The sequence below is a fragment of the Pan troglodytes genome, chromosome 21 (assembly GCF_028858775.2).
Source record: "Pan troglodytes isolate AG18354 chromosome 21, NHGRI_mPanTro3-v2.0_pri, whole genome shotgun sequence".
Classification (NCBI taxonomy): domain Eukaryota; kingdom Metazoa; phylum Chordata; class Mammalia; order Primates; family Hominidae; genus Pan; species Pan troglodytes.
The window spans coordinates 65,490,048-65,517,643 of NC_072419.2; the positions used below are offsets into that span (position 1 = coordinate 65,490,048).

At 47.1% G+C, this 27,596-nt stretch overlaps 1 protein-coding gene across 3 annotated transcripts in view; it reads left to right on the forward strand.

Annotated features, from left to right (window-relative positions):
• The window catches only part of ZNF831 (zinc finger protein 831), a 135,723-nt gene that overhangs the window by 67,405 nt on the left and 40,722 nt on the right, over positions 1-27,596 (forward strand). For all 3 annotated transcript variants that reach the window (XM_054674870.2, XM_003317033.5, XM_063802687.1), the window contains 3 exons: positions 401-4,171; positions 5,283-5,419; positions 16,320-16,471. In XM_054674870.2, coding sequence (XP_054530845.1) covers positions 437-4,171; positions 5,283-5,419; positions 16,320-16,471 — 4,024 coding nt within the window. In that variant the 5' untranslated portion in view covers positions 401-436. The remainder of the gene's footprint in view (positions 1-400; positions 4,172-5,282; positions 5,420-16,319; positions 16,472-27,596) is intronic.

A 27,596-nucleotide genomic window follows, 5' to 3' on the forward strand; every position in this document is an offset into this window, starting at 1 on the left:
CTTCGAGGACCTTGACAAGCTGCATGACTTTTTCATGAAGTCAGCACATTTTCTGAGTGTCTCTGCATGTGGCACTGTGCTGGTGCCAGGGGATGATGGTGGCAAACCTGCCATGGACCTGTGCAGATGGCATGTTAAATAAGAGGCAGGATTCAGACAGATCTGGGTCCAAATCCCGCTTTGCCACATGTCAGCTTGCATGACAAGTTACTTCGCTGTCTGAGCCTCAGCTTTCCCTTTTGGATGAGAGTACCTTCCTCTCGCTTGGGATGAGAGTACATTCCTTAGGGGATTGTCAGGCTTCCGTTGGGTGATGAAGTGCTTGGTGCAGGGTAGGGAAGATTTACTGCATGAGGAGAGAGGAGAGGTGCCCATGGTAAAGTTTGGTTGTTGTCTGCAGGTTTTCCAGCATTGTGGGCCATCCAGATGATGCGGAATGGAGGTTCCAGAACCCACCTGCCCTGCCCCTCCTGCGAGGGACCAGCCAGCTCCCACTCCTGGCCCTCCAGGGGCCCCAGGTGGCCAGGCCTCACCTCACCTGACCCTGGGCCCTGTCCTTCTGCCGCCAGAGCAGGGCCTGGCCCCCACTGTGTTCCTGAAGGCCCTGCCCATCCCACTGTACCACACGGTGCCTCCCGGGGGCCTCCAGCCCCGCGCCCCGCTAGTGACGGGCAGCCTAGATGGGGGCAACGTGCCCTTCATACTCAGCCCTGTGCTGCAGCCTGAAGGGCCTGGCCCCACCCAGGTGGGGAAGCCGGCGGCCCCTACGCTGACGGTGAACATCGTGGGCACTCTGCCTGTCCTGTCGCCGGGCCTGGGCCCCACGCTGGGCAGCCCAGGCAAGGTGCGGAATGCGGGCAAGTACCTGTGTCCGCACTGTGGTCGCGACTGCCTGAAGCCCAGTGTTCTAGAGAAGCACATCCGGTCCCACACGGGTGAGAGGCCCTTCCCGTGTGCCACCTGCGGCATCGCCTTTAAGACCCAGAGCAATCTCTACAAGCACAGGCGGACGCAGACGCACCTTAACAACTCCCGGCTGTCCTCAGAGTCCGAGGGCACCGGGGGCGGCCTCCTGGAGGAAGGGGACAAGGCCGGAGAGCCCCCCAGACCAGACGGCAGGGGCGAGAGCAGGAGCCAGGGGATGCACGAAGGCGCCTCGGAGAGACCCCTTTCTCCGGGTGCCCACGTGCCCCTACTTGCCAAGAACCTGGATGTGAGGACCGAAGCTGCTCCCCGTCCAGGGTCCGCATTTGCCGACAGAGAGGCTCCTTGGGACTCTGCCCCCATGGCGTCACCTGGGCTCCCCGCGGCCAGCACACAGCCCTGGCGCAAGTTGCCAGAGCAGAAGTCGCCGACCGCCGGGAAGCCGTGCGCCCTGCAGCGGCAGCAGGCGACGGCAGCCGAGAAGCCCTGGGATGCCAAGGCCCCCGAGGGCCGGCTGCGGAAGTGTGAGAGCACCGACTCGGGGTACCTGTCGCGCTCCGACAGCGCGGAGCAGCCGCATGCGCCCTGCAGCCCCCTGCACAGCCTTTCGGAGCACAGCGCCGAGTCCGAGGGGGAGGGCGGCCCGGGCCCGGGGCCAGGGGTCGCAGGGGCCGAGCCCGGGGCGCGAGAAGCCGGCCTGGAGCTGGAGAAGAAGCGGCTGGAGGAGCGCATCGCCCAGCTCATCTCCCACAACCAGGCGGTGGTGGACGATGCCCAGCTGGACAACGTACGGCCCCGGAAGACCGGGCTGTCCAAACAGGGCAGCATCGACCTGCCCACGCCCTACACCTACAAGGACTCCTTCCACTTTGACATCCGCGCGCTGGAGCCAGGCCGTAGGAGGGCCCCGGGCCCCGTGCGCTCCACCTGGACGCCCCCAGACAAGTCTCGGCCCCTCTTCTTCCACTCCGTCCCCACTCAGCTCTCCACCACCGTGGAATGTGTCCCCGTCACCAGGAGCAACTCGCTGCCCTTCGTCGAGGGCTCCAGGACGTGGCTGGAGCCCAGGGAGCCCCGGGACCCCTGGTCCAGGACGCAGAAGCCTCTGAGCCCCAGGCCCGGCCCAGCCCGCCTGGGCTGCCGCTCGGGACTAAGCTCGACTGACGTTCCCAGTGGGCATCCCCGGGCCCTGGTCAGACAGGCCGCGGTGGAGGACCTGCCAGGCACCCCCATTGGCGATGCCCTGGTGCCCGCAGAGGACACAGACGCAAAGAGAACTGCTGCGCCGGAGGCCATGGCCGGCAAGGGCAGAGCGGGCGGCAGGAAGTGCGGCCAGAGAAGGCTGAAGATGTTCTCCCAGGAGAAGTGGCAGGTGTACGGGGATGAGACGTTCAAAAGGATCTACCAGAAAATGAAAGCCAGTCCCCATGGAGGCAAGAAAGCCAGGGAGGTGGGAGTGGGCAGTGGGGCAGAACTGGGCTTTCCTCTGCAGAAAGAGGCAGCAGGGAGCTCAGGCACAGTCCCCACCCAAGACAGGAGGACCCCTGTCCATGAGGACATATCCGCAGGGGAAGCGCCAGAGCCTTGGGGAAATCCACCAGCCCTGGAGGCCTCCTTGGTGACTGAACCCACTAAGCATGGGGAGACGGTGGCCAGGACAGGAGACAGTGACCGACCCAGGGTGGAAGAGGCTGTGTCATCCCCTGCACTGGGTGGCAGAGACAGTCCCTGTTCAGGCAGTAGGAGCCCCCTGGTCTCTCCAAATGGGAGGCTGGAACTGGCGTGGCAGATGCCCCCAGCACCTGGCCCCCTCAAAGGGGGTGACGTAGAGGCCCCCAGGCCAGTTTTGCCGGACCCCAAGCTGGAAGGAGGTGCCCGAGGTGCGGGGGATGTTCAGGAGACCTGCCTGTGGGCCCAGACTGTCCTGAGATGGCCCAGCAGGGGCTCTGGGGAGGACAAGCTCCCCTCGGAGAGGAAGAAGCTGAAAGTGGAGGACCTGCACAGCTGGAAGCAACCAGAGCCTGTGAGCGCAGAGACCCCAGGTGGGCCCACGCAGCCTGCCTCTTTGTCATCCCAGAAGCAGGATGCCGATCCCGGGGAGGTGCCAGGGGGCTCAAAGGAGAGTGCCAGGCAGGTGGGCGAGCCTCTGGAGTCCTCTGGAGCCTCCTTGGCTGCTGCTTCTGTTGCCCTGAAGAGGGTGGGGCCAAGGGACAAGGCTACCCCACTGCATCCTGCAGCCCCAGCCCCCGCAGAGCACCCCCCGCTGGCCACCCCACCTCAGGCTCCTAGAGTGCTCTCTGCCCTGGCAGACAATGCCTTTTCCCCCAAGTACCTCCTCAGGTTACCTCAGGCAGAGACCCCCTTACCACTGCCCATTCCCTGGGGACCAAAGCACAGCCAGGACTCTCTCTGCAGCAGTGGGTGGCCTGAAGAACGGGCATCATTTGTTGGGTCAGGACTGGGGACCCCTCTTTCTCCCAGCCCAGCCTCAGGCCCCTCCCCAGGTGAGGCGGACAGCATCCTGGAGGACCCCAGCTGTTCCAGGCCACAGGATGGGAGAAAAGGGGCACAGTTGGGGGGGGACAAGGGGGACAGGATGGCCACTAGCAGGCCAGCAGCCAGGGAGTTGCCCATCTCAGCACCAGGGGCTCCCAGGGAGGCTACCTCCTCCCCGCCCACTCCAACGTGTGAGGCACACTTAGTTCAGGACATGGAGGGTGACAGCCACCGTATCCATCGCCTCTGCATGGGCAGCACTTTGGCAAGGGCCAGGCTCTCTGGGAATGTCCTGAATCCCTGGGTACCCAACTGGGAGCTGGGGGAGCCTCCTGGGAATGCCCCAGAAGATCCTTCTTCAGGGCCCCTGGTGGGCCCCGACCCGTGTTCCCCACTCCAGCCTGGCTCCTTCCTCACTGCCCTCACTCGGCCTCAGGGTGTGCCCCCAGGCTGGCCAGAGCTGGCCTTGTCTTCCCACTCAGGGACGTCCCGGAGCCACAGCACCCGCAGTCCCCACAGCACCCAAAACCCCTTTCCCTCACTGAAGGCTGAGCCACGGCTCACGTGGTGTTGCCTGAGCCGCAGTGTCCCTCTGCCCGCGGAGCAGAAGGCAAAGGCGGCATCTGTGTACTTGGCGGTGCACTTTCCTGGTAGCAGCCTCCGAGATGAGGGTCCCAATGGCCCTCCTGGGAGCAATGGAGGATGGACCTGGACAAGCCCTGGAGAAGGAGGGCCGGCGCAGATGTCCAAGGTAAAGCTGGGCTTTGCCCCAGGGCCCGGGGTTGAGAGAGCATGTTGTTATCCCGTAAGACCTCTCATGAGGGAAGGAAGTCTGAAGCCGTCCCATGTAGCATCTGCTGTTCACTGCTTGCTTGTTCCTGAGGGAGGCCGGGGATACCACATAGACAGCAGGAAGGAATAAAGGCCCAAATGCAAACCAAAACAGAGTTGCGGAAAACATAAATTCCAAAGGAAAGAATTACTATACTCAAGACATGAAGTGAGATAGTCTTCATAACCAAATGTAAAATTTAACTGAGCTTCCTGGTAACAGAAGCAAAAAGTAAAATGAAACACTCCATCAGAGAGGTGAGCTCTCTGGATCATTCTAAGATTATAAACCAGAGACTCCCAATAATTGAGAGAGTCTTTATACTGGGGATTCTGGAGAAGGAATTACTGTTGATTGGACTCAGCCCTCTCTCTGAAGTTCCTGGGGGCAGAGAGAAAAGGGGGAAATGTGGTGGATGCTCACAGGTGTTCTCACTTGGTGAAGAAATGATAATGCAGAGCTCCGCCTTGAGAGGGGGTTCACGCACCTGGTTGTGATGACTGAGGGCTTAGTCCTGCTCTGGAGTGGCTTGGGCCGCGGCCACTGAGGACGGTCCTGGAGGCTCAGCAGTCATTTAACCCTTGTGGACAGTGACAAAGGCCAGGAGACCAGAGTCTTGCTGGCTGTTCGGCTTTCCCTAGGTGGAACCCAAAGTTGTGGGGAGTGCTGTTTTCATCTTGAGAGTAGCGGGTTAGTCAGTAGGGCCCCAGGGGTGCGGGGGCTCCCGGGGAGGTGGATTTAGGGGATAGTAAAGGGGCTGGTCACCGTGTTTCTTTGGCCTCCAGTTAACACCGATGGCATAGGCTTTCCTCTGCGGATCAAGCCCAGGCGGGGTTTCAGGAGGTTCTGTCCAGGAACGCTCTGCCGTTGCCTGGTTGAACTTCTCAGGGGCTCAGCCCATTTAGCAATGCAGTATTTCCGTTTTGATTTCTGAAGACAGGCATCTTGTCTGCAGAGCAAGAACCCTTTGGAGTTTTCTTCATCATGAGGACTTTGAGTAATGTGATGCCAACATGCTTGGTGTTTTCAGTTCTCCTACCCAACAGTCCCAGGGGTGATGCCCCAGCACCAGGTGTCTGAGCCAGAATGGAAGAAAGGCCTGCCTCGGAGAGCAAAGATGTCTCGTGGGAACAGCAAGCAGAGAAAACTGAGGATCAACCCTAAAAGGTAGGATGAGTGGCCACCTCTGTCATTTCCACAAAACCCCAAGAGGAATTTACTATGGGATTTGAAAGGTATCCGTGTGCTCCAGAGAAAGAGTTCCTGTTTCCTAGGGTTTAGAGCTTCATGATTAAAGGACTGAATTTGTTTCCCACCCCTTACAACTCACCGCCTGTGTATTTTTTGATGGCACCTTTCTAAGGCCAGGAATCCAGCAAATCTTTGAAATAACTGGGTTGAAAACACATCCATTCAACTTAAGTCCGGAAGAGAGAGCCTGTTAATTATTTACAGCTTTTATTGTGTTTTTAATTATGCAAGCAATGAATGTCCTTTGCAGAAAAATTAGACAATACAGATGAGCAAAGAGAAGACAATAAAACATCCTAGTAATCTCGCCACGCAGAGATAATCACCGTGAACATTCAGGAGTGTGCCCTTCTAGACTTTTCTTTGCGGTATGCGTTTGCACATATCCACCCCCAACAAACGGGAGGCCCTGGGGATTTTCCTGCCACTCTTTCATTGTGCCTTTCTTGGATTGTCTTTCTCCTTTGCTTAAAACCCTTCAGGCTGCCCGTTGCATACAAGTTGAAAAGCAAATTCTCTAATCCCTGCCCTCTTTCTACCCTCATTTTCCCTGTGATCTCCTCCTCTCCTGCTCGCCCTCCACCTTCATCCCATTCTCTAATCCACATTCTAATCCCAGATCCCTGATGCATTTATACTCCACACCTCAGTTGTCAACCTGTCAACATTCTCCCCCTAGCCTGTCAGTCCTTTTTTTTGTTTTTTGAGACTGAGTCTCACTCTGTTGCCCAGGCTGGAGTGCAGTGGCGTGATCTCGGCTCACTGTAACCTCTGCCTCGGGGGTTCAAGCGATTTGCCTGCTCAGCCTCCTGAGTAGCTGGGATTACAGGCATGGGCCACCACGCCCAGCTATTTTTTTTTTTTTTTTTTTTGTATTTTTAGTAGAGACGAGGTTTTGCCATGTTGCCCAGGCTGGTCTCAAACTCCTGGCCTCAAGCGATCCTCTCGTCTTGGCCTCCCAAAGTGCTGGGATTATAGGCGGTGAGCCACTGCACTGTCAGTAATTTATCCAAAGCCTGGATATTCTTCAAGGGGCAATCCAAATTCCTAACTCTCCCCTGTAGCTGCTCAGACCCTCAGTGGCTAGAGATGACCTCTTCTCTTTTGGTTCCCCCTCCTGCCCTGCCTCTATCAATGGTCTGCCGGGACCATGTGTCCAGAGCTAACATTATGGGGCACTTGCTGTGTGCCAGACTTTCCCTAATCGCTTTTTGGCATGCATTGTTTCAGGAGATCCCACAAGGTACTGCCCGTGATGTGGATGGTATTATTAGCCCCATTTTTCTCATGAGGAAATGGAGACACAGAGAGCTTAGATAACCTACCCAAGGACCCAGATTTGAACCAGCCAGTCTCCTTCCATAGCCTGTGTGCCAGCTAGTTGCTTGTCTTGGTGCACCCCAGCCTGTCCTGGGCACGCTAGCGGCCTGGCATTTTCTAGATTTTTCTTGCAATGCTTGAGATTTTGCATTTCTGACACAGCCAGGTGATGGTGCTGGCGTGGCCCCCAGAGCAGGCTTAGGGGAGTGGGGCTTTCCTTTCCAGCGTCCCTCCTTTCTCATGGATCACTCAGGGTCCTGAGACAGAAGCCTGACTCAAGGTAGTCTGAACAAAATAAGGCCTCCCTGCCTGTGTAATGGGGCCTCCAAGCCTCATCATCAGCCCTGGCCCAAACTTGGTGGTGTGGGAAGGACAGTCTTCCAAAGGAAAATTCGAGTGCTGCTCTTGGAGGAAAGGGGAATGCATGCCATCCAGACGGAGGAGCTGCATGCGGGGCTCTGGGAAACAAGGGACATCGGCTAGTGGTTGTGGTCCTCCTCAGTATCTCACCAATAAGGAGGAAGTGCTCAGTTACATCTGACTGACAGTTGATGAGCCTGAAGCCTCCAGGCATCATTGGAAAGATGTGAGGAGAGGGAAGAGGATGAGTTGCCTCATTAACAGCTCCCACTTTCCCAAGACTTCAGCTTGACTAATTCGAAAATATTTACCATGTACCTGCTGTGTGCCTGGTGCCCACACCTGGAGGTGGCCGAGGAAACTTTCTTAATCCAGGGTGAGGGTCCCAGACTGGAGCCCAGGAGGCTTGGAGATATCACTCCAGGACACCTTGCAAACCCACTAGCAGCTCTTGGGCCAAACACAGTGCATGTAAGACCCTTATTAGGCCAGTGCTCTAAAACTTTTGGCACTTAGCAGCCACATAATTAGATGTAAAGATTTCTCATAAAAATCTGGATTTCTAACTTTTCTTGAAATATGGGAGGCTCTGAAGACACTGGGCCTGCCTCCTTACATGGCAACAGCCAGATGGAGATGAGCAGTGGCCACCCCTTGTGGGTAAGAGCTGTGTTCCCTGCTGCGCTCTCTAGCTCACCTCTCCCTAATGTCTTACCCTCGGCCAGCCTCTCTCAGTTATGCTCTCTGCCTGGCCCCCATAGCATTTGAGTTTGCAAATTTTGGCCTTACTAGCTGGCCTTGTGGAACTAGACAGCCTCTCCACTCAACAAATCACAACAAGAGCCCATGGATGGGCACAGGAGGGGGCAGGGGCATTGCAGAACAGGGAGGAGTCTGAACAAGGACTTAGAGCTCTAACCAAGAGCTCCTGGCTGGGTCAAATGAGGAGGAAGCTGTTGAGCTTTTTATATGCACAAACATTTATTGGTTGATTATGATTTGTTTATCATTGGTCCTTTTGTTGGCTTATGACTGTCTTTTGAGTTAATTCCAGCTTCAAGGCCTTTGCACCTGCTAGTCCCTCTACCTCCACCTGCACACTCCTCCTCTTGCTCCTCACATGGCTGGCTCCCCTGTCTCAGAAAAAGCATCAGCACCATGAGGGCATGGATATCTAGGCATGGACATCTTTGAGGGGAGGTATTACTCTGCCTACCACACTGTTTATCCAACCACCCACACACATATGTTTGTAGATATTTATCTGTCCATCTGCCCACCCACCCACCCACCCACCCATCCACTTACATATCTATCTATCTATCTATCTATCTATCTATCTATCTATCTATCTATCACGTAACCCTTGTGTTCTCTCCTCAAGAAGGAAGCCTACTTCTTGATTCATTTTCCCACTTTAATTTCAGTTGTCTTAATGTTCTACAGAAAATGAAATACTGTAGCAGAGATTGCTCTATGGTCCTTAGCTCACAGAGAATGATACAGTTCTCTTCTAAGTAAAATATTACCTTAAATGTTATATAACAATATATAGAAAAGAAAAATTTAAAAGATTATTATATTGTTTTATGTATTTGGCACAAATCATATCAATCTGTGTTTTCATACTTTGCAAATCACCAATAATATATAATATTGTTTGGTGTCTTTAAAGTACACATAAAAGTATCATAGTTATTTATCATTTATCATTCTTCAGCTTGATTTTTAAGGTCAACATTGTGTTTTTGAAGATCTCATCGTGTCAGGACATACTGATCAAATTCACTCATTCTGATTGCTGTAGAGTGTCTCATCCATGAGTAAGAGTTTGCCCTTCATTCATATGCTTCCTAATATTTGTCGTTATCAGATTTTTTAAGTGATGAATATAATTTATAGGATTCTATATATATCCTAGATTTGTATGTATTATTTGCCTGTTATATATACTGCAAATATGTTTCCAAGTCTATTACTTGTCTTTTTAAGCCCCTTTATTTATATGTACCCACATAATTGCCCATCTCTTGTCTTTTCATTTGTTTCTGCATGTCAGATCTTCCTTCTGGGATTATTTTCTTCTACCTAAATCATATTCTTTAGAATTTCCTTTATTAGAGAAGAAAATTCTCTTAGTTTTTATTACTCTGTAAATATATTTATTTCATCATTGTTGTTGAAAAATAGTTTGCTGGGTACACAATTCTAGGTTGACTGTTATTTTCTCAGCACATCAAAGCTACCATTGCACTATCTGTCAGCTTCCATTTTGTGGTAAAGAAAGCCAGCTGTTAGACTACTCATCTGTCTTTTGAAAGTCTTTTATCTCTGGCTACCTTTAAGATCTTCTTTTATCCTTTGGTGTTCCATAGTTTTACTTTGATGTATATAGATGTATGTTGCTTTTTATTTGTTCCATTAGGAATCCACAGGGCTATTTTGATTTGTGGATTGGTGTTTCTCTGTAAAAAATTCTTAGCGATCATTCTCCAAATATTGCCTCTGTCCTGTTCTCTCTCCTTCCTTTCTGAAATACTGAAATAATATATATTAGTCCTTTTCTATCTTTCATGTCTCTTAATACTTTTAATAACCTTGTTTCTCTGTGCTATAATCTGGATACTTTGTTCAAATCTGTCTTTAAAATTTTACCAGTTTTTTAATCTACTATTTTTTGTAAAGCTTTATTAAAGTATAATTAAATTTTAATAAATTGCACATATTTAAAACATACAATTAAATAAATTTTGACATATATATATACCTGTGAAACAATATAACCAGGATCATGAACATATCTGTCAAGCCCAAAAGTTTCCTCCTATCCTTTTGTAATTCCTCCCTTCTGCCCGTCCTGAAGTCCTTCCATCCCCAGGTAACCGCTGATGTGCTTTCTGTCACATAGGATAGTTTGCCTTTTCTAGAATTTTATAGAAACAGAATCATACAATATATGCTCTCTTTTTTTTGCCTGGCTTTATTCACTCAGTATTACTATTTTGAGGTTCATCCATGTTGTGTTTATCAAGAACACATTCCTTTTTATTGCTAACTAGTATGCCGTTGAGTGAGTATGTCACAATTTGTATACATGTTCACTTGTTGATAGACATTTGGTTTGTTTCAGTTTGGGGCTATTACAAATAAAATGACTATAAATATTCATATGCAAACCTTTGTATGGACATATGCTTTAAATTATCTTGGGAAAATACCTAGAGGTGAAAAGCCTGGATCATATGGTAGATGTATAATTAACTTTTAAAGAAGCTGCCAAATTGTTTTCCAAAGTGGTTGTATTATTTTACATCTCCACTATCAGAGTATGAGAGTTCCATTTCTCTACATTATTGCCAACACTTGGTATGGTAATTTTTTTTAGTTTTAGTCATTTGAATAGTTATGTAGTGGTATCTCTTTATAGTTTGAATTTGCATTTCCCTAACAAGTGATGATATTCAGCATCTTTTTGTGTGTGCTTATTTAGCATTTGTATATCTTCTCTGGCGAAGTGTCTCTTCAAATCTTTTGCGCATCAAAAATGGGTTGTTTTCTTATTGAGTTTTGAGAATTTTTTTAATATACTCTGATTATAAGTTCCTTATCGGAGATGTGATTTGTAACTATTTTCTTTCAATCTATGGCTTATCTTTCTATTCTTTTAGTAGCATCTTTTAAAAAGCAACTGTCTTTCACTTTGATGATATTTAATTTACCTTTTTTTGTTATGTTTTTAGTGTCATAGTTTTAAAAAGTGTGTCTAAACAGAGCTTCAAAGCTTTTCTTCTAAATTTTTCTCTAAAGTTTTATACTTTTAAGTTTTATATTTAGGTTTATAATTCATTTTCACTTAGTGTTTACATATGGTGTGATGTATCGATCGAAGTTCTTATTTTTGTATGTGGATATCTTATCTAGTTGTTCCAGCATCATTTGTTGATCTATTTGTCTGTTTCAATGCAAATACCACACTGACTTGATTACGCCGCTTGACTCTGAGACTTATTATAAAGCTAAAGTATTCCAAAGAGTGTGGTATTTGCATCAAAATGGATACAAAGATCAATGGAGCAAAATAGAGAATACAGAAATAGACCATGCTGTGGTCAATTGATTTTTCATACAGGCTCAAAGGAAATTCAGCGGAAAAAGTATAGTCTTTTCAACAAATGGTTCCAGACCTGGAAAATTTCTCCATCAATAAGTTGAGGTGTCATCAGGCTTACCTCATCTGTTTCTCTTCTTTCATGGATCACTGCCTTTATTGCTCAATGTCCAATGCCCTGAACACTATTGTTTTGTATCTTTTTTCAGTTTTTTACTTGGGATGGTAAATCTGGTTACTTTTGCAAAGTCTTGGTCAGAAGTCCCTGGCCTATTGCAGTGCCTCCTAGTTGATCTCCCCTACTTTTATTGGTCTGCTAAAGTTTAAGTTCAATTGTTGATGTGAATTATATTTTATTTCCAAAAAGTTTTATTTAATTATTTTTTTAATTTGCTTGATCATTTTATAGTCTCTTGCACTTGACTCTTATTTTCAATCTTTTTTTTTTTTTTTAAAAAAAACACATCTAATGTTTTGCATCTGACAATGACAACATATGAAGTCTTGGCACATCTGACTCTGTTTTATATATTTGCTCTCACATATGTTAACTTATTTCCTTGTTTGTGTTAAAATTTTTGACTGTGAGTTGATATTTTTGGAACTTTGAGATGTGGGTTGAAGGTGGATTCCTCCAATAAATATTTGTTTTGCTTCCACTGGGTGCCTGGGGGTGCTCGTTTGTTTGTTGTTATGTTCCCCGGGCAGGTGGTGGGGGTAGGGAGTATTTATTTCTAATTCACCCACATACTGAGAGTATGCCTTTCAGAGGTCTCAGCTTTATGCAGGAAAGGAGGTTGGGTCTTCCACGTGCCTCTCACTGAAGAACATTCTGGGCTTTGAGTCCTGTACCTGCAGCTGCACCAGAGCATGAAAATGGGAAGGTCATCCTCATCTGGTTTGGCAGATTCCTCAAAGTGAAAGCAATCTCACTTTTCCAGGGCGCAGCTCTCACTTGGTTTTTGCCTTTGAACTATTTCTTATCTTTTAATCAGAACATACATAAATTTAAATATAAGTTTAAAAAATTTTTACATTTTACGCCGCATTTTTAATTGTTTTCAGTATAAGGATAAATTTGGTGGTAATCAGTCAGAGTATTGAGTCCACTGTGCTGTTGGAAATGGAGTTCTTATTTTTTAACCTTGATAATGATGGTTTTTTCATTAAGAATTCGTAAATTTTGATGTAGTCAAATGGGGCTGTCTTTTCCGTTATGGTTATGACTTTTTGGTATATCTAAGAAATCTTTCTTTACTCTCAATTTCCTACTTTCAAAAATATGCAGATATGTTATCTTATGTTTTCTTCTTATATGAATTCATATATATAGAAGGATTTATTTTTATTTTTGTTTATAAAGACAACTATGGACCACGGGTTAAATATGGTTTTTAACTTATTTTAACCATGAGCAACGCATTATTTATATACATATATATTTGATTGACAGGGTCTCACTATGTTGCCCAGGCTGCAGGGCAGTGGCTATTCACAGGTGTGATCATAGCACACCACAGCCTCACACTCCTGGCCTCAGTGGTCTTCCTGCCTCAGCTTCTGGAGTAGCTGGGAGTACAGGCATGCACCACCATGCCTGGCTTGGTTTTTATATTTTTAAAAGCTTATCCATATAAAAACAGAAGAAGAATACGTGGCACAGATTGTCTGTGGCATACAAAGTCTAAAATATTTATTAGCTGGACCTTTGCATAAAAATCAAGCAGACCCCTGCATTAATCCACTTTTGCCCACTTACATGTTAAATTTTAGCTTCCCGTTTATACTTGAAGTTTTTTTCAGGGCCTTTCATTCTGCTTTCATTCATCTCTATGTTTTTTGCCAACTGCAAATACCACACTGTAATGAAAATGGTTGTTTTCATTAACAAAACTACATGAGTTAAAGAAGAGAGATTAGAAAATGCAGGATCCACTTCCAGAGTGGAAATGGAAAAACGCAGAAAATTCATACTCAGAAGCCTAATTGCCCTGACATTAACTAGAGGCATAGAGATCCGGAGCACTCACAAAATACCTCCCCGCCTTGCCCAAAGCAAGCGCGGGATCATGGAATTAGATTTTATTGATTAATTTATAACTGTGTACCGTGCTGTATGAAGCATGAAACATTCAGAGACTTGTTCCTAGGAAGCTTCCAACAAATGGAACAATGAATTGTGAAGCCCCAAGTGAATGGAAATGAGCGAGGAGAAGATTGCAGGTTGTATGGGAGAAGGGCACTCTATAAAACCCTAAAATATACATTAGTCATTGAAGGGGAGAGTGGAGAAGAAAAAAAATCCTGGGCTTTGAGAATGCAATTCTATTAGCAGATAGTGTTTTTCCTTATGGAGCGGATGTTTATCTGTCTAAGCCATGTGTCTATTCACTTTAGTCATCACACAATTTACTTATTCAATGAGATAGCACTCTCAGAAATGAGAGCACAATCTCTGCAGTGAGGTAAAGACAAAGACCTACAGATGTGGCCCTGAGTCCACGTGGCCTCTGCTGCATGTGGCCCCCACCACACGTGGCTGAGACTCTTTGTCACGTTGGCCACAGCCCCAGAGCTTGGACAGCAGTCCCAGGTCCTGCTTAGCAGGACACAGAGGCTCTGCCATCCACACCTCCACTGCTCTTCTCTTTGCTTTGTTCTTCTCTGTGGGGTCAAGAGAGGAAAGTGAGGGAAATAGCACGTCAGATCTCATAGTTTCGCCCCAGAAAGGAATGTGTGTGGAGTGGGCTGTGTACACCTGCAACACCCACTCCTTGGGTCTACTGTCCTTCCCTGAGAGAGCCTGACAAAGGTGGCAAGGGGGTGACGAGTGTATCACCCTCACAGCCGGGTGCGGAGGTGCAGCCTGACGAAAGTGTCCTTGGATGGGGCCCCAACAGCACTGGCCACACCTTGAGGGGACTTGCATGGCTGGTGATGGAGATGAGCTTGCAAAACCTTCCTAAGCCAGGATGCTGCTTCTCCAGGAGGGGCTGCACACAGAACGTTTTGGGAGAACCAGGAGAGAGAGAAACGTACCCTGCCCATGACTAAACTAAACAGTCCTTTGAAGACATTGCCAAGGTCCACTTGGGCTGTTCTCGAAGGCAAAAAGTTTGAAATTCCACCTTGATGAAGTGCGAATTCAGAGGCGGGGCCTTTCCTAGCCCTCTCCTTGTTATTTTGCTTGAGGAGAAAGACCCCCGCTTGCTAATTTTCTGAAAGTAAAACCTCCCTGCAGTTCAAACTGTGCCGTTCTTAACACCTGCAAGTGTGTGGCAGCCACCCACTGACTTGCGCAAAGGTGACCCAGCAGCAGGTGGAAGAAGAATTCTCTCCATGTGCCACCCCTTCCTTCCTCCCTTTGTCTCTGCACTTTGAAATCTCTCTCCACCCAGGCCCTGCAGGATTTGGTTCAGGGGTTTGTCGCTCCCCACCCTGGCTCAGACAGCTCTTTCAGGAACCTGTGTTCTTGACAACTGCTTCAAAGAACAAACCAGCCACCACTGCCTCCCCCACCAAACTAACCTCCCCTCCCCCAAGCCGGGGAATGACAGCTCCTGCCCCAGACAGGGGAGGCAATCATGCCCAGTTGAGGGGAGCTTCTCCCAAACACAGAGGCCGGAAAAGATGAACAAAATGTCACTTTCTCATTGTTGCTGCCAGGAAAAACCAGTGCCCAAGAGGATACTGCATTCTGTAGATCTTATTTAAAATTCTGTGAGCGGCCCTGGTGATTAGGGGACTGCGGCTGGATCTTGGCGGTGGCTCAGATAAATGAGAAAGGAAAATAGCCGGTTCTGAGGAGCACTGTGGAGTAGAAATATTGTAAACTGAGGCTTGTAAAGGGAAGGGATTACTTGTGGCTTGACCAGGCAGTTAGAAGCAGTGCAAAGATCTTCTAAATGAGCTTAAGGCATATTGCAGGCCTGGCTCTTCATCTCATTCTTTTGCCTATATAATGGGGGTGCTATACTAGGTTGATGGCCTGTTTGTGGTTGTACATTCCTATTAGTAAAATAATTTGTAGCCTGCACCTATTAAATGTGTATTTGTTCATTTACAAATTATACATATATTCTGCTCTATGACACGAAACAATAGAAACAAGAAAGGACATGAAACAATAGAAATAAGAAAGACTAGATGAAAATAAATGTAAATAGAAGCTCTAGTGTTTTTCTTTCTCTACTGTCATCATGCCTTCCCTCTGAGATGTAAATACTTCGTGTTGAAGACAAATAAATCAGATGATCTGGTAGGGCTCCTCCAGATGGAAGGTCTATGAAGAATGTTGTCCAATATGGTGGTCACAAATAAGAAAGACTAGATGAAAATAAATATAAATAGAAGCTCTAGTGTTTTTCTTTCTCTACCCTCATCACATCCCTCTGAGATGTGAATACTTTGTTTTGAAGACAAATACATTTTATTTGAAGAAAATTTATTTGAAGACAAATAAATCAGATGATCCAGTAGGGCTCCTCCAGATGGAAGGTCTATGAAGAATGCTGTCCAGTACGGTGGTCACTAGCCACACGTGGCTATTTAAATTCATTAAAGTGAAATACAATTTAAGACTCAGTTTCTCAGACACACTAACTACATTTCAAATGCACAATAGCTACATGGGCCTAATGGCTACTGTATTTGTCAATGCAGATTACAGAACATTTCCATCATTGAAGAATAAACTGTTGGACAGTCTGTGAAGAAAGTAGTCAAGACCACATAGCTTAAAACCTAATTGCAGCAACTATCCTTGACTAAGCCCTTGCTATGACTAAGCATCCTGGGAAGCATTTTGTGACCACCTCATTTAGTTCCTACAACAACCTCTGAAGCTAGGCGCATTATCCTGGGGAGGTGGGGGATGAGGTATGGAGGGATCAGGAGTTGCTCAGAGCTGACCAGCTAGTTAGAGGTTGAGCCCCGTGTTCTCCTGGGCACCCCACAGTGACTTTCCAGATTTTTCCAGGCATGTGCTCTCCAGGCTGGTTACTGCAAGCATGCTTCTCTCTTCTACAGGTACAAAGGGAATTTCTTGCAGAGCTGTGTTCAGCTGAGAGCCAGTAGACTTCGCACACCAACCTGGGTGCGAAGAAGAAGCCGCCACCCTCCCGCACTTGAGGGACTGAAGCCATGCAGGACCCCTGGGCAGACCTCTTCAGAAATAGCAGGTAATGCTCTCTTTGGAGGTGCATCCAGACTGGGCACTCGAAGGCACCCGCCCAAGGCATAGACACTGGGGATTTGGGACGGGCAGGAGTCAGCCCCAAGTGCCACAGGGGTCAGGCCCAAAAGGGAGAGTAACAGAGACATGACGTCTATGAGACAATCAAAGCGACCCTAAACTAGTGGGGAGGGCATGCGGTAGAAGACGGAGAATTCAATATTGAGAAGTCACCAATATCCTTGAGTACTGGCCACCTGTGCCAAGCTCTGAACCAGGTGCAGGTTCCCTCCAGGACCCAGGAGAACATGAATCACAGCTCTTGGTGCCTCTACTTTCACTATTTCTAAAAAGAAAGCTCACTCAGTTCTCTCTGCAGGGTCATTGTAAAGCTAAAGTGGGTCTGTGGATGGGCTTGAGAGCCCATGTGAAATAGAAAGATGAGTAGTTATGTGAGGCTGCAGGGTACATTGCTTACATGTGAAGCGGTAAGAGGCACACTCTTCACCATGCTTGGAAATAAATAAAAGGCGAACTAAGTGGGGCTGCTTCCTGGAAAAATGGCTATTTTAAGCTGCAATCACTGGGCAACCGGGGCAAATGGCTCAACTTCTCTGGACCTCAATTTCCTCTTCCTTTCTCCCCTCTCCCCAGCATTAAGGAGCTCAGCCTTAGCCTTGCTTGATTGTTGATTGGGAAAAATGAATACCCTGTGGGAAATGCTGCAGGGTCCCATCTGGCCAGCAGTGCCTGAATTACCATCCTTCTATGGTTCATTGTTGTCTGTTTGGCTCAAGAGCTAACCCTTGGCTCTGTCTCATGCCTGAGGTCTTTGGCCCTGGGGGATCCTTTGCTGGGGCAACTCTGCCTCCACCTTTGTGTAGCTCCAGTGCCCCCTACAGGCAGATGGCACTTGAGTGCTCTCCCCACACCTCTGCTCCCCAACCCCCAAAGTCTTCCAGGGTAGGCAAGGACATGGAGTAGTCTTGTTTCCCAGAGAGAATTTAAATCCAGGCAAGAATTCATCTTACAGTTGGGGCCAGTTGTTGAAGAAGAAAGGTTGTTTTTGTTAAGGAAGGTCAAGGGTCAAGCCTCCCCCATGTGGGAGAGGCTGGGATGCAGGGGGTTGGGTAGGTGGAAATTCCATCAAGAAACTGGCTCTGAGCTCTCTTCCTCATCTGTGGCTATCAACCTCACCTCCATCTCCCTCCTCTGTATCCAGCGAAATTGCCCATTGGGCTGTGCTTGATATGCCACGCCCCATGGAGGGCATCTCAGGGCTAAATGCTGATCTGTACCACCAGGACAAGAGGATGTCTCCCCCATGCAAAGGCCAGGGGACCATGTAACTCTCTGCTTTCTCATTGGGCCTTCCTGTGACAGGCACAGGTGCCATCGATGTCACCTCTGTGCTCTCCAGGTGCCCTGTGGATGCCCCTCGTCTCTCCTTAAGAGTTTTCCAATGTATAACCCACAGCTGGGAATCCAGGTCCAGCCCAGCACCCTCTGAAGTGCCAACTCAGGGTACCTGGGAATTGTGCACAGAATTGTGTGTGTGTGGGTGACTTCCAGACGCACGGGAACTCCAAGTACGAAGTGAGCCTCGGGGGTCATGGTACTTGCTGGCTGACTCCTCGTTCCCTGTTCCCATGGACTCTTCCCTCACTTTTGCCCCCATCAGCTCCAGTTCTTGAATTTTCCTTTATGGGGTAGAGCTTGGATGGAACCCCTGCTGAGACGCTGGCAGAGAGCTGGTAGCCCCCGCTACCTGGGAGGTTCTGATGGTCATTGGTGGAATCCAACAGAATCAGCCAGAGCTCTGCCAGTTGCCCCCATGGAGGAGCTTACCACCAGCTCTCTTCCCAGCACCTTCAGGACAGCCAAATGGAGCTGCTCCTGGAACTCCCTGTCAGCCTCCCTGCTTAGCTCCCCAGGCACTGGACTCGGCACTGTGACAGGGAGGGGAACTAAGGTGACCCCTGGTCTCGATAAATGTGGTGCAGGACAAAGACAGACAGACTGACCCGCTGTCCACCCCTTAGCTCAGATGCCACCGGGAACGACATTGGCAGATCTGTTTGCTTCCCCGGGACATCTCGTGTCTGTCTGTCTAGGATGGCGATGGTCTGTCAGTGTGAGATTCAAGGTGCAGCAATGCCTTGCAGACTCCAGCACGGATGACCAAGTATCATCATATGCTCAGCATTATAAACACATGTGCATGACAGTTAGCACATGCTGAGTGCCCGTGAGTGTGCATGTGGGTAATGAGTGTTTTCTTGTTGTTCAGCAGAGGACGAGGTCATCTCATTAGTGTTGGGGGAGGAACACAAAAAGGAGGCTCTTTCTGGAAAGATGGGGGTTCTTTTGGAAATCTGGATGTAGGGAGAACAGACAGAGACTTTCTGGACTGGGGATTGAGTGGATAAAGTCTCAGGGTCAAGAAGAGGGAACATGGGGAGTTCAGATAGAGTGCAGGTGGGCTGGGCACATGCTGGGCCCCCAGAAGATGTGGGACAGCCATTGATGACAGTGTCTCCACTTGGGTGTCACCTGTATCAGTTTCCTAGGGTTGTTGTAAGAAATTGCCACAAAGGTGGTGGCTTTGAACAGTAAAACTGGATTCTCTCCCAGTTTTGGAGGCCAAGAGAGGCTGATGCTCCCTCTGGACTTTCTAGGGGTGATCCTTCCTGGCCTCTTTTGGCTTCTGGGGCCTCCAGCTATTTCCTTGGTTTGTTGCCTCATCTACGTCTTGGGGCCTCTGCCTACATCTTCATGTGGACTTCTCCCTGTGTCACTGTGGGTCATATCTTCTTCTGTCTTTCTCTTATAAAGACACTTGTCATTGGATTTAGGAGCCTCACTAAACGTGGGCTTATCTCATTTCAAGATCCTTAATTTGATTACTGCTTCTGAGACCCTTTTTCTAACTCAGATCATACCCATCCACAGGTTCCATGGACTAGGACCTCAGGGCCACTATTCAACCATCCTTCCAGGTTTTATCCTATCTGTGAACCAACAGAAGTGGCCTTAAAATGTGTTTGTAAACAAAAAAGGCAGGGACACACACGGACACTCAGTGCACAATAATGCACATCATCTGGGCTCTCATTGTTTGTAAATCATTTTTGCAGGAAAGTTCTATTATAAACCTAATACAATTAAAACAGAATTGCCCCGGCCACTGCCAGCAGGACATGCTCCACACTTGGGGGAATAGTTGTCCAAGTGACCACGGGTAGCCTCGATGCTGATAGCTATGGGGCCCACTGGCTTCCCTTCAGGAAGAAAGCCCAGTGGCCGGCGGGATGGGGCTCCGTGGAGCCGCCATGTGTGAGGATTGTGTTTGTTGGAGCTGAAATCCGTCTGTGGCCTGACTTGTCCGGCTCACACGCTGGCCCTGAGCATGAGGCTGTGTCAGCTGCAGCAGGGACACCTGCTCCTCTCTCCCCCTCCACAGGGGACACAGTTCCCAACATGTTCCATGGAAGTTGGCACCCCTGCCTCATCTGCAGCTTATCCTGCATGCTCATGGTGACCCTGGGGGCCTCAGTGTGAGCAGAGAGCCCAGAATGAAAAGCCCTTTCACCCCTTCTTCCCTTCAGCCTCAGGGAAGGGTCCTGCACACTCACCCCATGGACTAATGGAGGAGTCCCAGAGATCCTGAGCTCCCTCCATGTGGGGGAAATCCCACTTCCATAAACATCCTGTTTCAACATCAGCATTTCATTGCTTTCTTCACACCTAAATCCCAAGAGCAAACTGGGGGCACCAATGAATGGTGAATAAAACCAAATCCAAGGAGAAAAAAAAAATTCAGAAACAAAACCTGAATATAGATCTAAGAAACAAGTGGCTTTCCATAGCTCAGATTCCTGCTGGGAACACAGCTCCACCACCCCATCCCCTTACATAGGTAATAAGGCCCCAGCAACAGCCTGGAATGGTGACAAATATCTATGCTTTCATGTTTGTTATTTGAGCATCCAGTTGAACTAGGGGCCTAGGTCCCTGGCTCCCATTTTCAAAGGCCCTCCTCTCCAGCAATTAGGAAGGACATGGAGAATGTCCACTGCAGGGCAGCTGTGAGCTGCAGGATGTGGTAGAAGCCCTAGCCCAGAGAATATCAATCACTGCCTGCTCCTTATTGAAGTGTCAGAGAGGGAACCGGGAAGGCTAGTAGGGCAAACCAGCAAGCTGGGGTTGACAGATCATGATGGACACCATGGAGTTGGAGGGTGGAAGAATGCTTTAAAATAAATACCACTGGAAATCAAAGGGGCACAGGGGTTTTATTACCAGCACTTGCCAATACCGATATTTCACAGTAGAGTGACAGGCACTCTGAGGGCACTGGGTGTTTGAAGACAAAGCACTGTCACTTCAAAGGAACCCAGAGCTGAGCCTGGCGGTCCACCACTTACAAACAACTTTCTCGAGTCTCCTTTGACCTGGCGCGTCCTGGATGGAGAGATCAGAGCTGCGTCCTCGGTGAGGGAGCTGACCTTGTGTGTGTGTGTGTGTGTGTGTGTGTGTGTGTGTGTGCTCGTGAGTGTGCCTGTGTTTTTTTCTTTCTGAGGAGAGATGACCTGTTTTCCATGGCAGGACAATGATGGGGTAATCTGTTTTGGGTGACCCAGAGGGCTGTAACTTGGGGAAACTTGGTAGAATCCAACAAAGAAATTGAGAATGACCTTTGTGTAGGTGGAGGTGGGTGGGATTTCTCAATTTAAAGGCAGAGAAAAACTTTAGATACTAATCCTTATAGGCCAGCTAGAATCAGTAAAACATTCAGAAATAAGAAGTCATGAATACTTGTGTCCAGGGACTGAAATAAGATGTGATAACTGATAATTTTGTCTTCTTTATTTTTTGGAGACACTTCCTGTCAATAACTTGGGAGGATGATGGAGAGAGATTTTTTTAAAAAAATATTTTTAAAAAAGATGTTTAATTTCCCTCTCTCCTAAACTATTCCAAAAGCATGGTTCTAATCATTTGAATTAACAGATGGCTTGGCAGTGAAGTCATCTGTAAGCAGAAGGCCAGAGGAGTTATGAAGGAAAAAGACCTACTGTGTAAGATTGTACATCGATTGGAGTCTGTGAGACTGCCCGGACAACTGAGTCTTTTTTCCCTAATCCTAAATCCGGTAGTCCATTCCATCCAAGTTTCCAGCTAGTGGGTGCAGGAAACTTGAAATTTCTTTTTAAATATCAACTAAGGTGTATTTCCCAGGCACCCCAGGCTGAGTGTGACTAAGAATGGACAGAAGTTTTGCCGTTTTAAAGAACATCCTTCCTCATCGCATTTGCTTTAGGATCAGGGCTGAGGGGTGCACTTAATCTCATAGACTGGGGCTGTCTCATTGAAGGGATTGGTAAGAAAGTTCTTAGATATCAAGTCATTGATGTACCAGGGAAAACGGGCATCTACCTTATAATCCAGATGTTCTTTATGGAGCACTCCAGTCATAAGGTTGGCTGGTTAGGTGGGAACATGAGAACTTTCCCTAATAGACTGACTGCTGGTAAATTTAGACCCCATTCAATTCTCTCTCTCCTTGCCTACCATCACATCCATCCATGCCCTTCAGATTAATTTTCGCAATATCATGGAAATTGATTGCTAAGTGAAATTGCAAATTGTGCTCAAGATGTTGCATTTCGTGAAATTGATAGAAAAGACCATTGGCAGCCTGCTGATTCACACCCATTGGCAGAATCAGACTAGGTGACAAATGAACAAGAGAAAAGTGACAAAGATGATAACTCTAGGAGAGTGACTTGAATATCAGAGGCTTAAGAGAAGTCTTTGGAAAGATTGATAAAGCTCTATAATATTTTTTTGGGGGGTGGGAGTCCTTCTTGATGACCTAGCAATTAAAGTAAATGCGGGGTAAATAGTCCATTGGTCTACCCTACAATTTTATGTAAAAATGTATGTCCTCATCAATACTTGACTAAGTTTTGTTGATTTTTAACAATTAGCTCATAGTTTGCCATTATAACCTCCAAAATGGAGGTTTATTTTTATTTTATCGTTGTGGGCATATTAGCTTATTTTCACAACTTTTGGTTTTGTCTTTTTTCCAGATAAATTCTCAAAGTCCTTAATACTATTCACTGTGAAATTGTGGTACTGCGAATGAATTGTGAATGAATTCATTTTAGGTGGCCTTTCCCCTGTAGCAATGATCTCAACTAAAGAAGACCTTGTTTACCAAGCTGCTAGGTCATCTCCTCCATGTTTGCATCCAGGGGCCTAGCAATGTAGCAGGTCCTCAATAAAGTTTGTTGAATGAACAATTTAACAAACATAAGTTTCTTTACCTTGAGGTTCCTGAAGCTTAGTTTCAGGTGAAAGCACCAGCAAAGACCAGCCCCCAAATCTTCTTTGAGCATGAACAACAGCGAGCATGCCACTTGGAGTCTTGGTTTCTGATTGTGCGTTGTGTCAATAATGGAAAAATCCAGTGGGTTACCAGTGGGATGGCAGTGGAGTAACCGCAAAATTCAACTCTATGGAATCACCATTTTCAACCTTAGGGGTCATCTTATGTCACCTCCGTTTTACGGATGGAAGCTCTGGGGAGGTAAAAGTAGTAACCGAACTGCGAATGTCCTTTCCATGCCTTTTAACCTGACGTCCTCTCCCACACTACAGTGGGGCCATGTTGTAAAGGGTGGTGAGGTTTGTTTCCAAAGCTGGCCCCCAAGGCACAATCCCTATTGTCAAAATTATCTTTGAGAATCCTGCAAATCTATCATAAGGGTACGATTTGTTTATACAACTCTGAACAGAAATTCTCGTGCACAATATGCGTGAGGACTGCTGAGATGAAAGAAGGAAAGAAAAAAGGCCGTCCATCCATGCAGGCAGCTTTGAAGATAAACAGCAAATCCTCCCACTGAAGAGAGGTTAGAAAAATTCCCACGTGTCCCTGCTTCACTGCATGGTGTGTGCCATTTGGTTTTAGCATTAAGCCTCTAAAACTGCTGTGACATCTTAATGGATTGAGTTGTTATGGTGAGGATTAAGCAAGATAGTGGAGTTGTGTCTTCTTGGGTCAGGGAAGGGTGAGCTTCAACAGTCAGGGTGTAGGTTAAATGCATGTGTGATGGGACTGTGCTGCAGTTTCATTTCTCACTTGGAATGCCTTTCTTACTCTAGCGTAGGAGCTGGGGGGCAGTTTTCCACTGGACAGCTACTCCATGTCATCTTGAGTCAGCTGGTGCCACTCAGTCAAAGACCATCCCTTCTAGCCCAAGGAGAAATTCACAGCAAATCATGTCTTGAAAATGCTCTTCCCACTATTTTCCCAGTTAGAGTCTCACTTAGGAAGACAAGCTTCGCATGTATGTGTGTGTGTGTGTCTGCACATGTGCTCACATGCTCTTGTGTCAGTTTTCCATTAGAAAAAGCAATTGAAAATTACACATCCATATGAAGGGTGATGCCACCTAAGCAAAAGCTGCCGAAGATTCTCTGTTGTGGTTACACAATTTCTGATGAGGTCACTGATCTGAAATGATTATTATTCAGAATGTAGGGAGGTAGGGGGATGAAGGCAACGTCATTGATTTTGTTTGTATTTCAACTGGGACATCCTGTTCTCTGTGATCCTAATGCCCATCAACATACAGCCTTATTATCATTCTCCTAATATGACAGTTATTGACCCTTGGGCTGCAAAAAATTATCTCATAAATAGATTTTCCCTGTTTTTATATTTATCTGCACATCTCTTTCTAGCCGATGACATATCAGCTTTGTAAAAAATTATTATTATTGAAAACCTCTGTGCTAAAAGTTCCATTAACTGAGACCTGTTCTATTTACTCGAATGCTTGGGTACATTAAAACATTCCGTGGTATAAAGAGTGCTCTTATATATTTCCTTAGAAACACATTTTGCGGAACTGAATGGAGAACATTGATGTGGTTGAGGTTAATTATTTGGGCTTTTGCTGGGCACATTGGAAGTCGTGCCGCTTCTCCTGGTACACAGACTAAAATTGGAACAGTGAAGAGGAGCTGAGCGTGGCCCTGTGCCCAGATGACACATCTGAAGTCTTATTGATTGAGGGAGATGTTTTATTGAACGATAAGAACTACATTGAGTTTATGGTTTTGCAATTTCCTGCAGCTGGCATGGTTTATAACAGTAAACACAGCAAGGTTCAGGGCTATATTTCCAATGGAGATTTTAGAAAACTCTCTCAATAACTAAACTCAGGAGGCACTTTCGATTTAGGAAGCTCATACGCATTTATTCCCTTGGACACACTTGTGATGAGTGACTTTTATCCTCTTTTGGCAGATGGAGAAACTGAGGCTTAGAGAGTTGTCCAGTGACTTGCCCAGAGGCACCCAGATGATTGATCTGGGGATCAGCACTGAGGCCTAAATCGAAATCATCTAGGTGCCACCTTCAGAACTTTTGTTGCATCTACATGTCACCTATGTGATTCTTTACTTATTTTTTCTCCTAGGTGCACTTACAAAAAAACTTAAGTCCAATTATTTCAAGAGAAGCTGTTTATCGATACTGAAAATGAAAAGTTAATATTATGTGCCATTAAGGGAACATGGCAAAAATATAAACCCTACAATGTTTTTGGCAAATAAGTTCTAGCCAGAATCTGTTGTGAGCTGAAGTCCATGAGCCCTAGGAATACCCCTTCTGCTAAAAAGAGATTTGGAAGTGTTAGGGAAGCATTCAAGATGCATTAGCACCTAGTCGAGACTTTCTTCTCTCCTTAATCAGAAGATTAAAAGAGAATAGAAGAGAGAACAGCTTCATCATTGTGCAATTCAGTTTTATTTAACTTTTTGCTTATCAATCACCTAAAATAACCACCAACCCCCACACCCTTCCCTGGGCCCCTCTCTTGGAGAGCCATACCCCCTTTTTTTCTGTCAGTAGGATCCTCATTGGCTTGCATTGTCTCATCTAGAATTTTCTCAATTTTTGTAAGGCCTTGACCTGTATGGATTTAAACCACTGAACCAATTCAGCAGAATTGACTGCAGAGGCCATGGGCAACATTCTGCAAAGACCCTCCTGGAAGAGCCTTCCCTTCTCTGCTTCACTGGGCTAGGGTGAGAGGCACTTGCCAAGAGTTTCGGAGGCAGCCTGAATCCCTGCATTTCTTATTGATTGATTGACTGAGATGGAGTTTCACTCTGTCGCCCAGGCTGGAGTGCAGTGGCGTGATCTCGGCTCACTGCAACCTCTGGCTCCCGGAAACCCTGCATTTCTAAGATTCTGGGACACTGATTGGGAGCCCATGGTGGGCATGCTGCCTGTGCCAGGAGGAGGTGGTACACACATGATAGAGAGATGGCCAGTGTGCCAGGGTGAGTGGGGGACAGGCACAGGTGCAGTGGGGGCTCACAGGATGGAATGCGTGATAGACAGATGGCTAGTGTACCAGGTGCATGGGGGGCGGGCGCAGGCACAGTGGAGGCTCACAGAACAGGGCATCACCTGCGGGACTTCTCAGGCCTCAGTCGGGGCCTGAAATTTTTTTCCTGAGAACAACAGGATTATGCAGATAATCCCATTTAGGTTTTCTAAAGATCACTCTAGACACAGAGTGGAGCAAGAATTGGGGTAAATAGAGTGGGTATGAGGTGACTGATTAGGAGACCACTGACAGGTGGGGCACCTTTGTTCTTAAAAAAAAAAACTTGGCAAAAGTGATGCTCCACCTAGAGGGGCAAAAAAGTTAATTATTAGTTTTTAATTACACATGTAATCATGAATAATACTTATCTTAACACATAAAAATGCAATAGATAAGGCTGATGTTCAGTTTCACCACTACCCCATCCCAATACCATCCTCAGGTAAAATGACAGTTTGGAGTCTGGAGTCCATCTGACAGATCTTCATCTCTGTGTGTGTGTGTGTGTGTGTGTAACACAGCAGCAGCACACTGCACATCTCATTGCACAACTTGCTCTTTTTACTCAAAAATGTTTTGTGGTTCCACACTGTGAAAACATGTAGCTCTGTCTCAACTTCCTGAGCAGGGACAGAGTCCCTCTGGGTGGGAATACTCTTATTTATGAAGCCATTCTCCTATTAACGAAGAGTTTGGTCATCACCAGTGTTTCACACTTGCATCATGCTCCTTGGACACACTGTTTATATCTCCTTAGCCCAGGCAGGGTTTGCTCTAGGGAATAACCAAGAAGAGAAATTGCTGGGTCTTTTGAGTGTTGTGTTGCACATTTTTAATAGCCATTTTCAAATTGCTTCCCAGTTTATACCCCTACCAGTAGCATATTAAATACCTCTCTTTTCCTCCAGTTTATAAAACTTTTTCTTCTTTTCCCCTTGGATGAGTAAAAGATGCTACCTTCTATGCCTGTGGATGGGAGGGCCTTTCCAGCCCTCCTTGATTCTCACTAGGGGTCTGTTATCCATTCTGTCTGTGGAAGGCTGGCATTCTCTAGTAGAAAAAAAGAACATGGAGGGACGATAAGACTCGTTTATTTATTTATTTATTTTTTTAAATCACAGAGAAGTAAGTTTCTCTTGACCAGATGTTATGTCCACTGGGCACAATTTGATATTCTCACCAAATATTAATAGATTTGTTCCTCAGCAGAGGCACGATGGATCAGCCTGCTCTGGGGGGACTCTGTCACTGCAAAGGACATCAAGGCCTTCCTCTGTGCCCAGCCAATTCATTAGACCCAGTTAGCAATTTGCAAAAGAGATGAGTTGATCTGCAGGCTGCCAAGCCCCAGTGTTACTCAGCTACCTCCCAGAAAGCTCAGAGAAGCCCTGGCCTCCCAGGAGCCTGAGAGAGCAAATAGTAATATGTGAGGCTTTAGGCAGAGGCTGAGCAGAGTTGTCATTCCTCATTATAAACAGAAGCCAGAGAGATGAATTTCTCAGCCCTTCCTGGGTTAGGGTGGGATTTGGGGCCATAGTCCAGACTCCCGGGATAAAATGAGAAGGCTCACAAAGCTGGGGCTCCCAATATGAGAGCAGTGTTTCTTTTTTCAAGCTTTTATTATTCCCAAACAGATTCCCTGGTTATCTTATTTTGAAATGTTGCTACTGGAGGCAGAACTTTAAACTCTGCATGCCTGTATTAGGAGGGACTCTT